General features: G+C 31.1%; 2 protein-coding genes across 7 annotated transcripts in view; both read right to left on the minus strand.

Moving 5' to 3' along the window:
- LOC142323941 (uncharacterized) overlaps positions 1-4,534 on the minus strand; it is a 38,671-nt gene extending 34,137 nt beyond the window's left edge. Inside the window, exon 1 of one of the 2 annotated variants that reach the window (XR_012756180.1) lies at positions 3,739-4,534. Coding sequence is in view for 1 of the 2 variants with exons in the window: in XM_075364332.1 (XP_075220447.1) it covers positions 3,739-3,816 (78 nt within the window). In the remaining variant the exon portion in view is untranslated. The remainder of the gene's footprint in view (positions 1-3,738) is intronic. The other variant, XM_075364332.1, reaches the window with a different exon arrangement.
- Positions 4,535-5,242: 708 nt separating this feature from the next.
- Positions 5,243-15,605, minus strand: part of LOC142323942 (uncharacterized) — a 43,534-nt gene continuing 33,171 nt past the window's right edge. For 4 of the 5 annotated variants that reach the window (XM_075364335.1, XM_075364339.1, XM_075364336.1 and 1 more), the window contains 2 exons: positions 7,540-7,676; positions 5,243-5,838 (listed from right to left, as the gene is read on the minus strand). In XM_075364335.1, the coding sequence (XP_075220450.1) occupies positions 5,571-5,838; positions 7,540-7,676 (405 nt within the window). In that variant the 3' untranslated portion in view covers positions 5,243-5,570. Of the gene's footprint in view, positions 5,839-7,539; positions 7,677-11,272; positions 11,394-15,605 lie in introns of those variants that run through there. The other variant, XM_075364338.1, reaches the window with a different exon arrangement.

Genomic DNA, 15,605 nt, shown 5'->3' on the forward strand with positions numbered 1-15,605 from the left:
CCTCAGATCAAATGAATCAAGGTTTTACCATGGTTTCCCTTGATCCATGCAGGCAAATGTTGGGATAGTTCCTTTTTTTATACATGTAGTATCATAACTACCCCATTCCTGAGGTGGAGGAACCCCATTTACGGGCGCCTAAGCAGTATCAGGCTCACTAACAGGTTCTGCCAGTTATAACCAAGGGTGTATGTATACCTGTGCACAACTGACTAAACCTCCACCCCTGGCTTCCCACCTTCCTGGTAGTGCTTATAAAAGCATTTCATCAGAAGAAGAGGAAATCGCCTGCACACACAATCATAACAAACCAACAGGATGTCACACACCACACAAACAACACCACTGGAAACAACACATACAGCACGTCAAATACAAACACCGAAAACATCACACAAGAATCATGCAGAAAACAGGACAAAGCTTCTAACATCCACAACACCCACATCTCTACTAAACCTCTTCGTATTAGCCTCTTCATGGCATGCTGCTGCTCAAGTACGGTGTCCCTCTAAGCCAAACCTGACACATTTTGCAGTACTCTTGCACTCCGCAGCGCAGTGCCCCTCACCACCGCAGTAGAAGCACACAGCCAACCTACCAGCAACTTTGCAGTTTCTGGCTGTATGGCCAAACTCCAACCATCGATAACACTTCATAGGTAATCTAAAACATCTACTCTGCATGACAAGAGCCCTATATTGACCCTTCTTCACACTAGTGATAAGACGATCGGCGCAGGAAGTCGACACATCGCCACTGTAGTTTCTCCGAAACCAGGTCTGACGATCACTTGAAGATCTGGCATTTCCTGACCACAGGCCTCAGACAGCCCTTGTTGGACTTCAGCCGGCTATATGCCGCTCTCCATGTCTCGCACCCGGAGAACAGCCATCCTGGTCTTAGTGAGTACCTTTCCCTCCTTAATAGTATTTGTCAATAACTGCTTTAATTTTTCCTTTCTCTCCTTCGCCTTAATTTCCATGTTCTCTCCAGACTTACATATGGAGAGAATATCCGACGTCGGCGGTACTACAACCTGTGTTTTAAGGGATCTAAGTAAATCGGCATAAGTCGCCATAGTTTTTATCGTTAATAGTCTCCGTCTTGTGGGAGACATCATGAGGGGAATCGGTACTCCAAGCAGATGGAAATCTTGCATCCATCGCGATTATATGTAGACACCGCTCAGACGCTCTCCCCTCACATTTTAGTATCTTTCGTACGAAGATCACAGTATTCTGCCCGTAGATCTCCATTTGTATTTGCCTCAGGCAGCCGCCACTATTTATCCTGACTCTGTTAAAGACGTCCACAAGAGCCCTGGCAAGATCCTCCCCATCATCAGAATCAACGCAGGCAACATGAAACATGTGCCAATAAGTCCAATATGTCGTGCCTCCAACGTAGCCAAAACAAGAAATGACCACTGTCAGAATGCCACTGATGCAAATACCTTAGCAGACATTTCCATCAGTGTATTTACATAACCTACTATCTTGCCTTCGTACGGCCTCTTCCAACCACAACCACCACCTACTTACAACATATTAAATTGTAAACTAAATATTGAAAAAGTCTGCCAACTTTCTAAATATACATTTCCATCCTTTTCACTGTGTTTCTTACAGCAGTTTTCAATTTGTGTCTGGAATATTCAATACAGCTTTTTCACCTAGTGAGCTTCAGTTGTTTGTTACAGACTTTTTCTTTGAAATAACCCCTAAAGAAAAAAATCTGGCAGTGTCAAATCTGGATATTTTGGTAGAATATATATACAATCACCAAAGTTTTGTTAATGGAAGTTGTTCTTGAATTTGCGCAGGGTAATGTTGCGCCTTCATGTAGAAACAAACAGTATCAATCTTCATTTTCCAAAAGTACAATGAACTGCAATAAAATATTCTGATATCGTTACGCATTAACGGTGTACACAAAAAAATAGGACCGATGTTTTTTGATATTACACACCACACACCCATCATCTGAGGTGCAGTGGTTTTGCATGATACATGAGGGGATTCTCATAAATCCTATTGTTTTGACTTTATATGGCTATCCTTATGACAAATCACAACAGAAAATGGCACACCATTCTTAAAACATCCCTTACAAGGCTTACTAGGGGAAATGAGGAGTACTATAACCATACCAAAGTTTATGTTTTATTTATACTGAAGTGAATACGTGAGTGCAAAACAAAGTTTATTGTTTGTATTCAAAACAAACAATTTACAAATTTAGACTATCTAAACGTTAAAATGTAACATTTTATTTTTACAACAAAGTAATGTGAAAAAATGTTAGAACAAAAAGCAATATGTCAAGATGTAACTACGTTAACATAATATAATATTAATAAATATGTCATAAATAGTAAAATATGGTAATTCTGAGAAATTACTTGATCAACTTTAGGCTTTTTCATGCTTTAATATGCCACAGTAGATATATTTAGCATCAGAGAACACAAGGTCTAAATGTTGGAAAGCAGGTGACCCATGCAAGGTCAAAATCCACACCATGTAAATCAGTACTTCAATGAATGAGCAATCAATATTGCAAGTTATGGCTACCTGTTAAGATGCTTACGGGTTCTGTGGAGACAGATTAGGGTTAAAATTTGAGTTCTGTGGAGACAGATTAGGGTTTTGGTTAGAGTTGAACATTAAGGTTACTACAGCTTTGTGGAGGGGTAAAGTACCAGGGTATGGTATAAAACACAATCTTGTGGGATACTAGACCAAATTTATATTTAAATTTTACTATAGTCACTATAGAGAGAGATTACACCACATGTTAAATTTTATTATAGTCACTATAGAGAGAGATTACACCACATGTTCCAAGCTATTAGTCCTGTGTTATGATGTATAATCATCTTACAGAGTCCAACTTTGACAACTAAACACTTAATATAAGTTGATCTCCCTTTTTCTCTCATTAACATAATCATATGTTGGTTTGAAAAAAATTTAAAGTTGATCAAGTAATTGCTATATTGTAATGACATTTGTGGTCAAAAATTTTTGACCACAATTTTTCAATTTCAGGTGGAATAAATCTTAATATAATAGAAGAAATCAATTTACTTGTAAGCGATACAACAGTAGTGATATAATTAACTCCACGAGCAAACTTTCACTGGTTAAAAACATGGCAAAATAACACTTCAAAATTAATAAATATTAACAATTCACTTTCATTATTAGATTAAGCAACAAGTAAACACAAGTGCAGTTCAAAACTTACCTGTTTTAGTTTGTTACAACGAAAACCCACACGTTATTATATCAAATCAATTTTGAAATAAATTTCTCATAATTTCATGAAATCACACATTTCAAATAATACTTAAACCGTAATTGCTAACTCAAAAAAATAAGATCTCTGGCCAAATTAAGTAAATGGCTATTGACATTTTTCGAAATTAATCGGCAATTTCCCGCCAACTACTTGTAGATTAATTTCTGCGTCAAGCTATGCGAAATATAATTCAGTTATATTCTTATTAAAAAAGAATTTATGCTTAACACAACATATTAACGTTTCATGTGTTAGTAACAGACAGTAAATTCTTTGTCACTTACAAACGTGTTTTAAAACATAACCTCTAAACATAATACATGGACTACAACCACAACTACTTGAAAATAATAATTTTATTTCAATTAATATCAGATAAATTTCATTGAATTTTAAATATTTAAACAGAAAAATGAGAATTAAAATAAATACCTTGCAGAGAAATACACTGTTATATGTCACCGTACAATAATCACTATCGAATCTGCTACACGCAATTGGAAGTATCATATAACCATCGATAGATAGTCTTTTTAAACTTCAATCGATATTTCTTTACTATTCTTTCATGCAAGAAATACGTACTGAAACAGCTATACTTAAAATTATGTAGTATAGCTGAATGGAATTATCAAGTTGAATAAAACCTGAATAAAACCCACCGGGTTGGTCTAGTGGCGAACTCGTTTCGCAAGTCAGCTGATTTCTAAGTGGAGAGTTCTAACATTAAAATTAAAAATTAAGGTAGTTATTTTTATACTGATTTCAATACTAGTTCGTTGATATCAGTGTTCTTTGGCGGTTGGGTTTTAATTAACCATACATCTCAGGAATGGTCGACCTGAGACCGTACAAGACTTTTCATTAATATTCATACATATCATCCATACGATGGTTCCGGAGGCTAAACTGAGAAAGAAAGAAAAATTTCTTTCTGCTGGGCTGCGGTTTATAATTGATTTTTGTGGTCATAACTTTTGGTTGTTTTATTAAATCTTTTTGTTATCAAAAGATGTTTAAAATTTCTTCCCATGTTTGCATTAGTTCTTTACTTAAACTTATTACATAATTTAACTGTACTGCTTGAGATGAAATGTGCCATCATTATCAGTAATACCAAATGTATATTGTATAACTGGTAAAAATTACATGATTCCATTGTTAAGATCTAGTTGGTGTCAGCTTTCAAGAGCATTTCAGAAAATGGACTGAAGTGGGTTTGTACTGATTCTACTGTCAAGACTAAGTTTTTGTTAGTCAAGTTTTTCATGCGGGTTGGAAGGTGTATTTTAAATAAAGGTGAGGGGAACCATGCTGTTGTCGCACCAGAATGAGGTAAAAAACACGTATGTGCTCACCTGAGTATGTCTATCTGTGGGCATCATAAGCCCCCTCCCACCAATAAATTCCCACTACATCTGCTCACTATCTTCCTACACAAACCCAGAGACAAGCAAAATGAACTACTTAACACAACCAACTATGCTTACAAAACTTTACTAACAAACATGATAAAAATTACAAACTAATTGTTTGATACAAACACCTCCACCAGCATTCAAATAACCAGTTTTTCCCAGTTTCAAAGCTAACTAGAAGAAGCATAGATTTAGATAATTCACTTTTTAAATATATATTTCTGAAAAAAATCAATTACAAGAATATTGAAAAGTATCTTTAAAATACACCTTATTTTCATGACATACAGATTTGTAATGGTTTTGTTCATGTTGAGACATTGTTATATATCACTTAATCCAAAAATGTTTTATTTTTGTTAAATTTCACTTTTATTTTTTGTTAAATTTGATAAAATCAAATTTTTAAATTAATAAATTTAAAAACCAAAAAAATTAATAAACCAAATAAATTAATAAACCACGACTAGTTTTTTAAAACTAGTCTTGGTTCCTAACAAATTAAATTAAACATCCAGTCAGTTTTATACAAAAATAAAAATTAATTTAGAAATTTATTGTCAGTTTTTTACAAAAATTAAATTAAAAATAATTTAAAAAAATTAAAATCACTTGCTTTTAGTAACCATCACATGTTTTAGTAATATTCAATAAAAATAGGTTCTTTTATCCGTATAATAAATTAAATTAAAAAAAATTAAAATCACTTGCTTTTAGTAACCATCACATGTTTTAGTAATATTCAATAAAAATAGGTTCTTTGATCCGTATAATAGACAGAAAATTTTATCATCTTTGGCCTCAATCGCCTTTATTACCAAAAATTTTTTTTTATATTTTTTAAATTTATTTTTTAAATTTTCTCTTATTTGTAGTATTACTTCTTAGCTGTCTCTCTTGTGACTGTACTCTACAGCTGGTAGATTGACCACCAGCTGTAGTTTTTCTTTTTTCCCTACTTGTCCTTTTCTCAGTTGCTTCTGTTGGATCTGTAGTTTTTCTTTTTTCCCTACTTGTCCTTTTCTCAGTTGCTTCTGTTGGATTGGGTACTACCACTGTACCTCTTTTCTTGTACCAATCTATTAGGCGTTCAACATGCTTCTGAATACACCACCTAAAAAAAAAAACACATAATACTAAATTTAGAATGTTAAAATTATGGATAACGTTTGCTTACATGTTAATCTTATGATAAATGTTCACATTAACTGTGACATTAAAATGTTTTAATGTTTTATTCAATTTAATTCACATTAAAATGACACATTAACAAAAAATCAATCTTTTGTCCATCTTCAACCAAAATGACACACACTTTCTTCAGTCAATTAACTTAAGTCTTGTGCATAATTAGGCCTAAGGAAATAAAACACATTTGTTTTGTTATACACCAATTGTTTTATTTACCAGTTTAGTTGCAGAGTTAAAAACTCTGCTTTTTAAAATTTGTCATCACGCGCAAAACATAATTCCATACACATAACATACAAAAAATTCTGAGATTTTGACTGAAAAGAGAAAAAATATTTATAGTGGAGTAAAATAAACATTTTTGTAATAGGATAATAATAACCATAGAAAAAAATGAAAAAAATTTGTTCAGTTAATATCTAAGAATAATAAGGAGAAAAAAAGTAAAAATTGAGTAATAATTGTACGTAACAAAAGGGAACTTTTATTACAGAAAGGATTTAGACTAAAATGAGGTAAATTAAAAAAAAATAGTTTATAATAAAAAAAAAAAGGATTAATAATGAATGAGATAAATAAGATGAGATTTGAAATTATGATTTTTTATTAATGTAGTAAAATTACAGAAATACAGATACAAGTAAATTAGAATTTTGATATTTTTGGAGTAAGACATCAAGTTTTACCTGACAGCTCATTAAGTTAGTTTACATGCAACTTCCCCTGGGAAAGGAAAGAATTACTAGCAAGTCCCACACATAAAATTAGCACCTTAAACAACCTAAATAAAGTGGCTACTCTGAACACTACAAGAAGGATATCTATAACATCCTTCATGGTATTATAGATAATACAGGTGGATTAGATGACAAATTCCCATAGTACTATCATAAGTTGAAGGAATTAAGGAAACTGAAGGAGCATACCATACCTGCCAATGGTGAGGATAGTTCAAAACTTACATAAAATTAACAGGAAACGTTAGCAAGATATTAAAAAACAGGATAGTTTTCAGATGCATTATCTAGTATCATATTTAAATAAAAATATTTAAAAAATATACATTTATGAATAGTTAAATGCCTTATGAGAAGTAAACAGGAAAGCTTAGAAGGAGGTCTTCTCTGGCTTTATGAAGCATTTGAAATATGTGTTAATAGAAATATGAAATGATCTTAAACTTGGGAGTCCTGACACTTAATTATTCCAACGTGAACATGGTTTAATGATTTCATAGAAAAATATATTACACATAATGACTCAGAGAGTCATTTTGATAGTATAAAAATTCTACCTTATGTGTTGCATATTGTACAAAATGGCCTTCTGCATGTTAAAGAAAAACAGAAGATAGAAACTAGAGGTAGATGAACTACCTCACGAGAAAGTGGAAAATTAGCACAGTACAGAAAGGAATTGAAAAATACATCAAACCGGTCAAATGTCTTTAAAATGTTTAGAAATTAAAAAAAAGGATAATTTGCTAAAATCATTTAAAAATCTAATTTGAAGCATTATGATGAATTTATAATCGGCAGGAAAGCAGAGTTGTCAAATCAGTTAGAAAGGTAAATATACTGTAATAAAAGAAATTTAATTCTATCTTAATATTAACATTTTTTACCATATCAGCGACAATACTAAGCAAATCAATATGATTTCTGTTATGTATTCAAGATTGTTTGATTTAGGTGGTTTCCAAAATATTCGTGAATAGATATCGTCTTTTAATTTAAAAATCCAGTGTTTGAATTGGTCCATCTGAAAAAAGATAAGATAATTTTAAAAAATACGACTAGTAATAATTTTATCTGATAAATTATCTGATTTCACAATGCTGCAAAATTTATCTGAATGTTATTCATCAACCTCTGGAACAGAAAGGTAATGTTTCTGCATTTTACACATTTAACAAAAGTTTAGTTTTTCATAAATTATAATAATTAAATAGAAGTTGCCAAAGTCAATAAATAAGTGAACAGTTGAGGGCTGGCCAAGAAGACACAAATTTTTCATAAAAATGGCAAAGTTATTCTTAAAAATAATGAACATTTCATGCTCGGCTTACTGACCATTGAGCCCAATGTATTATTCATACTAGTTAAAAAATATCTATTCTACAAAACTTGTCGTACTGTGTACAATATTATTCAGCTTTACTGGCAAGCCAAAGTTTTCAATTAGTCATACCAGTGCAAAGTTAATCTAACACTAATATAATTATTCATTTCTAAAATCATGAGCATTTTAACAGCAATTTCAAGTATTTGCCAGTTTTTTAATATGCAGATCACATAAATTTATGCTGTTAGTTTTCATTTTTTTTTCAATATGAATTCATTTGTTTAATAAGCTATATTAAGAGGTCCAAGACAATTCCCAGAGATCTGCCTTTCATGCAGAAAGTTATGGGAAGAATCCTCATCGAGTTTAATATTTGTCACAAGTTACAAAATTCATCATAAAAAACATATTTGCATATAAATTAACTGTAATTGGGCATGAAGCCCGTAATTATTACAACAATAAATAAACAATTCATGCCAAAAAAAAAAATCATTTGAACAATATAAATTGGTGCAAATTATGCTATTGACAAGTGTTTATTTCATAACAAAGTACAATTAAGGCAGTTAATAAACAGAAAATTATATAAAACAGTATCTCTGGTTACCATATTTCTACTATATAAATGTTATACATTTTGAACCAACTTTTGCCATATGTTATTACAAAAATTGAATAAATAGGATGAATATAAATTGTAATTCAAAATATAATTAATGTGGGTGGCAGATGAGAGTGAAACATGGTGAGGGGGGTTATTTCGTCACTACTCATCAATTAAACAAGCCTATCATAACACATGGATCATTATAATAAAGACAGTTTAGAAACTAATAACTATAATAAATCCGGCCTTCTTTCAAAAAACACAGTTCATTACAAAAATTTAATACTCCCCAAATGTATTAGAATCAATAACAATTAAATCTCTAAAGTCAGTAAATTCAGATACCTTGGGAAACCATCATACCCAAAATCTCCGAATAAAAATCAATAAACAAACAAACACAAACTAGAACTCACCTGAAAAATCTACAATAAAAAATCCATCTCCTTCAACACAAACATCCACCAATACAAGGCCATTCATATTATGGGACATAATAATCCATGCTGTGCATCAGATTTTCAAACAAAATAAAAATAAGAACATTAGACAGAAAACTAAACAATATAGCAATGAATTTACTCAAGTTTGCTCTAAACTTGAAATCTTCAACCGCTTTGGCAACTCAATGATAATGTGATTATAAAACTAGATAATTTCTCCAATAGTAACAATTTGTGATAAGACTCAATATGGTTGAGGAAAGAATTGAAAGAATTGAACGAGAAATATGTGTTCCTGTAATGAAAGAATCATTATGTTTTTTGCAATTGATTCCAATAATCGAAGCATGTTCAATCACAACTCAACAACCGACACATCTTGGTTTATTACTGAGCCATGTCCAAAAAACCCACAGAGCAACCAACCTAATACCGAAAGAACAGAATGCTAAAGCATACTATACAGCGATTTGCCAAACGCACTGTGTTAACAGATTTGATAGTCCATATTTACATGTAACAAGCTGAAGGATGGTGATGTTCTGGTTGCAATAAATAATAATTTAAAATTTGTTAAATCATATAGTTACTATTCTGATTTACTAGTTGCATTGGTATTGATGGTCTTTGTAAACTATTACTTGATAACTTCAACATAACTGGTAACAAGTGGGTTAATCTTAACTTGTTTACAACTCAAGGCCATCATAATAATGTTGAAATATGAAGTGCTAAATCATGTTTATCTGATTTTTGAATTAATTATAATCTTAAGCAACTTAATAATGTAATAAATTCTGAAGAAAACATTCTTAATTTTTAATAATCTCTGTAATATTCACTAAATGAAACTCAAGGTAGTATTTTTGATTGTGATGATTATCATTCATCAAATGAAAGTATTATCTGAAATACATTATCCCAAATTCAGACATAATGTTTATATCTGACTTTAAGCATTCAAATTATGGGTCTATTGTTAATGAACTTAATTTACTATTAGGTCATAATATTAATAATAATTGCAACTACTGATATTAATTTATTTGTTAATGAATTTAATTCATGTGTAAATAAAATAGTTAATTGTCATGTACCAAAGGTATCAAAAATATTAATTTTCCAAATTACTGAAAAATGCAATATTTAACAAAAAATATATCATAATTAAATAAAATGTATAATACAAATTATTATAGATTATTTGGTAAAGAACAAATACTTTGTAGACAATTACCTATTCATGATGAAAAGGCTTATATCAATAATGTTGAAGGTAAGATAATGTTGATGATCAAGTTAATTCAATTGATAGTAGCAGATCATTTCCAACAACCGTGCTTTATGACAGGGAAAGAGCAAATAAGCCTCAGGATATTGTTCACTAAAGGATTTGCTAGTGTTTATTCTATTAAGGATCTTTTGTCTACTGAAGTAGAATATGATTTAATGATAGTTTTAGCAAAATATCTTTTAATAGAGTGAAGATTTTGATTGCATAAAGGATCTTGATAAAAACACTAGTTTTTACTAATAACAAAATTAGGAGTAAAGTCAATTCTTTACTCCAATTTTGACAAAGTTATAAAACAAATCACTTGCTACTGATACATTTCTTGATAATTGTAAAGTAAATTACATTACATCATATATATATATATAAACCAAGTAACGGTTTATGTAAAGTAATGGTTCCTGTAAACCAAGTTTATGTTTGAAAAATTAAGTGATGAACTTGTTTGTAATATACATTGGCTCCATATTTGAGAAAATTTATCACACAAAAACAGCAGAGTTTTTTATCTGGCACATCTGCACAAACTAATTTATCTGTTTATTTATCTCTTTTTATTAGTATTCAACTATAATTGATTGTACATCTTTTGTTACCTAATTTTTATTTCAACATACTAAACTGAACACTTGACAATTATTTTTGTTTATCAAGAGATTGTAATATATGTATGTATACCTACTAACAGATTGGCTATAGTATGTAAGGAAAATAATTCAAGACTAGACATATTAGTCAAAAAGGAATTAAAAAGACAATTGATTTATGAATAATTTTTAAAAATTGTAACAAGAATACAATATGTATTTTGTTCCAGTCTTTTATGGATTTTCAGCAAGTAAAGGCATCATCCATTGATTATTTAATCATTTATTATTCCCATTAACCTAATTTATACATATAAGTGAATTAATTTAATTATACATTGAATTAATTTGTTACTTACCTGGAATTATATTTGTAAAATTCTACAATAGGAATTTCCTGTTTATGTTGTTAAAAAGATACCAATAATACTGTAAAATTATAATAATTGTGGTAGAAATATGTTATAACAGAAAGCAGACAATTTTGAAATGACAAAAAAAAAAGTTGTAACTCTGTGAAATGAAATAAAGAATTTGTGTCTGTGGAAATGAAAGTAAATTTTATAAGGTTTATTTACAACAATAGTTTTATTATTATTATTATTCATTTAATGTTAGCAATGAAGAAATGTTATATTACTGATTACTTCCAAGCCACTAAATTAGTTGTGAAACCTTTTTAATTTTTACAGCAATTTTTTTTAAAAAGCAACTTAATGGAAAATATTTATTTTTATATCACTTTAAATATTTTTCTCATATTTCTTGACAGTCCAGTTTTCCATAATTTTGTTGAGATTATATAAAATGTTTCTGTATATTTAGGAGTAGTTTTAATTGTTTCAAAATTTTTTTCAATTTTTTTAATGGTTAGCTCAATATTTTAACCAATTAAAAAAATAAAAAATTGCTATTTTGGTTCCAATAAAGTAGGAATTTTTTTCTAACTATTGTGTTATAATTACAGTATGTAGTATTCATTATTTCAATAAACATGTGATTGAAAATAAGGTTATGAAAGAAAGAATTACTATCAAGACTGGCTGTCAATTTGTTAGAAAAATATACAGTTGTTTCACAGCAAAACTGGTACACAGACAACCACTACTATACTGTTAGATATTTGGGTGAAGCTAATAAAGTATGCTCTATTTTTACTTGTGGACTGATAAAGTTAGTTGGAAATTACATTTTTTGAGCATACACAAATACCAGATTATTCAAAGAACTCTGCCAACCAGGATGAGAAAAACCGGTGTAGTTTTACATGAGGAAACCCAGGCATCTATTTTTGGGATGTGATTCTTATGCACACTATTTTGTGAGGATCAACAAACACCATAACTAAAGGAACATCTCAGAATTCTTGTATCTAATTCGGTTATTTTGACAGTAACAACTGATTTGATCTGATAAGATCTTTTTCAGGAACATTCCTGTAATTCTGACAACAGGATACAAAATCCTTGATAAAATTTAACTGGTTTATGCATCTATAAACTAAATGATCCAGCCATACAGGACTTCTGTAAATTTAGTCAGCCCAAAAAGGTTGGCTATATTCAGCAGGCCATTTTTTATTCATAATGTAACAACTGTCCTACTCAAGGCTAGAATGGTTTGGTAAGAGGATGTTCAAAGCAGAACATCCTATCTAAAATAAAATAAAAAATGACTAAGAAAATTAGAAAATTTAATTTTGTAGAACATGTTATTGGCAATTATAATCACTCCTTAGTACATTGGCAAGCAATAACATTAATCTTGGATATACCTACCCCTGCACAACAAAGGCTGTACCAAAACTGAATTAATTACTTAACACCATTTTCCACAACGTATTTACTGAAATCAGAATGATTGCAAGGATCACAAGTTTTTAACATTGATTGTTCTGTAACAATCAATATTTGGTATTTACTTCATTGCATTATATTTTTCTATAATTAAGGGTGCATCACACTATAAACATATAGTTAACACTTACAGTCCTGGGGGTATCAAAATGTGACTGTTTGTAGAATGCTAGCCATTTTTGCTTATATTTGTAACTTTGTAAATTTAGAACTAAAAATAATATAAAATTGGTACTTCCATCACTGAAACCCTCAAATCTTCTAGTTTCAAATGATATATAATATATACTATTACCATTTATGAATAAAACGATATAGCAGATTTTTGAAAGCCTGTTTTTAAGTAAAAAAAATTTTTTTTACATTCGGTTCACACTTAAACACTATCACTAACATTTATTAAAATTACAGTAGGCCTACACAAAATAGTTTTACTTTTAAAAAAATTTAATTTACAGGTAATTTTTTTTTGAATGAAAAGTTTTAAAACAAGGATCTTAACAAAACGTGATTTTGCATTCACAACAGTGAAATGATGAATCCTTTCTTGTCACTTTCCTATTTTCTTTCTTCCCTTTTTCAGAGCAAACCTTGCACATTCTACGACACCCTTTTTTTCCTAGTGGCACCGGAATTTTCTCTAGAAAGTGTTTACGTTACGTGTTTTCAATTACAAACACGTAATTTCAACGATTGTAACTGCACGATACCAAATCGATATTACCAAAAGCGCACTCCGTGCCATATTTAGGTACTAAAATGTATACGAAAAGTAGTAGAGTTGAATAAATCCCGTCTTTTGGCGGGATATTACACTTAATAACACGTAAATATGAACTCCGTCAAATGACGTGATCCGCATTCCTCGGTAGGTGGGTCATTCTGTCAAATGAAGGGAACAGCACTCTAAGTGTTAATAATATATTATTAATAAAAGATACAACCTAAAAGTTCCACAAATTTGAATGTAGCATGTGAACCAATTGTATTAGGGTCACCACATTCTATAGTGTAAGGAGCATTTTTGTTGACATCACATATCCATATCTATCTATAAAGCCGTGTGTTAAGTTGTGTTGCGGTTCAATTAAGTGAAAATCAGTGTTTCAGAACAAGGAATGTGCATCACATTCAGGTTCAAACTTATAAAAACTCACCAATGCTTGCCTAAGTTAACACACAACTGACACTAATATTTTAGAATAGAAATGAACAACAATTATAATGAGCATTCCAATCCTTAACTAAAAACAAACCTCAAAATGTAGCAAGAATGGATAAAGCCATCCTGCAAGTACAAAGAATATTATGATATATGCAAGACTATAGGTCTATCATATGACAGAAAATTCTATCATGAGCACATGTGAAATCTGTTTCAATGCTGCTCAATATTGAAAAAAAAACCTCGATAAGCCTGCACAGGGTTCAAAGAACTTGTTTAAACTATTCAAACTTCATCTTTTAACATCAGTACTGATGATGAATCACAGGTTTATGACTGAAGTTCTGAGATAAAGCAATAGTTATTGTAGTCGGCATCGAACATCACTGTGGCCAAAGAAAGAAAGTTTTCATATATTTATCAATGTTGATTTCCTTCTGTGATGCTGTATCATTCAGTTTTTTCCACCAGATCAAACTGTGACTAGACAATTCTAAGATGTACTGAAGCTGCTCTGCAAGGACATCCAATGCAAATGGCCTGAAAAAGTGGTAGAACAAACCTTGGTTCCTGCATTATAAAAATGTGCATATCCATATATAAATTTTTGCCTCTAGTACACAGTTATTGTAGACTCAACTTAGCAGACAACACCTCACAAAACTTCTTACCGCTTCCTAAGTTGAAACTGAAGCTTATCGGAAAATGTTTTGAGACCAATGAAGCGATTTAGACTTAATCACAGTATGTAATGAATACTCTGACTTTCGTATTTCCTACTGTAAAAAAAACAGTGGGATCACACTGTCCACACAGAAGCCAATAATTTTTAATTTTTTTTTTAACTTTTTAAAGGCTAATTCCAGAAACTTTTGGATAGTAGTAACTTGCATATAAATTGTAAAGTGTATGAATATTTCATACATATTTTTTCAATGAATATTAGTTTCTAAAAAATTATTTCTGTCTGTGCAATTTTCTAGGAATTCAAAATTCTGACTTAAGGTTCAAATTGAACATCAAGATTAAATGGAATGGAATGGAATGCAAAGTTGGCAGGAGTCTATTACTCCCTACTTTATCGCAGAACCTGGACAGAGTCCCTTGCTGCTGGATCATTCTAATCGGGCTTGTTTTTAAAAGGGTTATTTTTTAATCTCGGATCTAATTTTTCAAGTTTTGTCTATTATTATTTTAGTGAATTTAAGACGGATTTAATTGCATTCCAATCCGTTGTTAAACCAGCGTTATCGAACCCATTTCATGGGCCGACCGCGGAAGGCTAGGCTTATAAAGCCTGTCCTCCCGACGTAATTCCCCTTCAGACCGTCCACTGAAGTCCTTTCGGTGCTAACTCTTTAATAGGCTAGCAGGAATACGCCACAACGGGGCACTAGCTATAAGGAGAGAGCAATGCGACCCCTTTTCCGGAGGAGTCGCAATTGCTGGGATATTTTGTCTTACTGTAAGTTTTTTTTTAAATTTAGACCGCGTTTTTGTTTTATGCGCGACTTACCGTGTTTGACGTCTTCAAACTATATAACTCGCGAAAACTTTTCACTCGCGACCCCGGAAACGCGTCTGACGCACTATTCCGTTTATGGCTCATGCGATATGGAGGCCCCTAAGCCTGGTTTGTCGATTTTCGGCTACCGCACCGCACCATCACGG

Source organism: Lycorma delicatula, chromosome 4 (genome assembly GCF_047948215.1).
Source record: "Lycorma delicatula isolate Av1 chromosome 4, ASM4794821v1, whole genome shotgun sequence".
In the NCBI taxonomy this organism is placed as follows: Eukaryota; Metazoa; Arthropoda; class Insecta; order Hemiptera; family Fulgoridae; genus Lycorma; species Lycorma delicatula.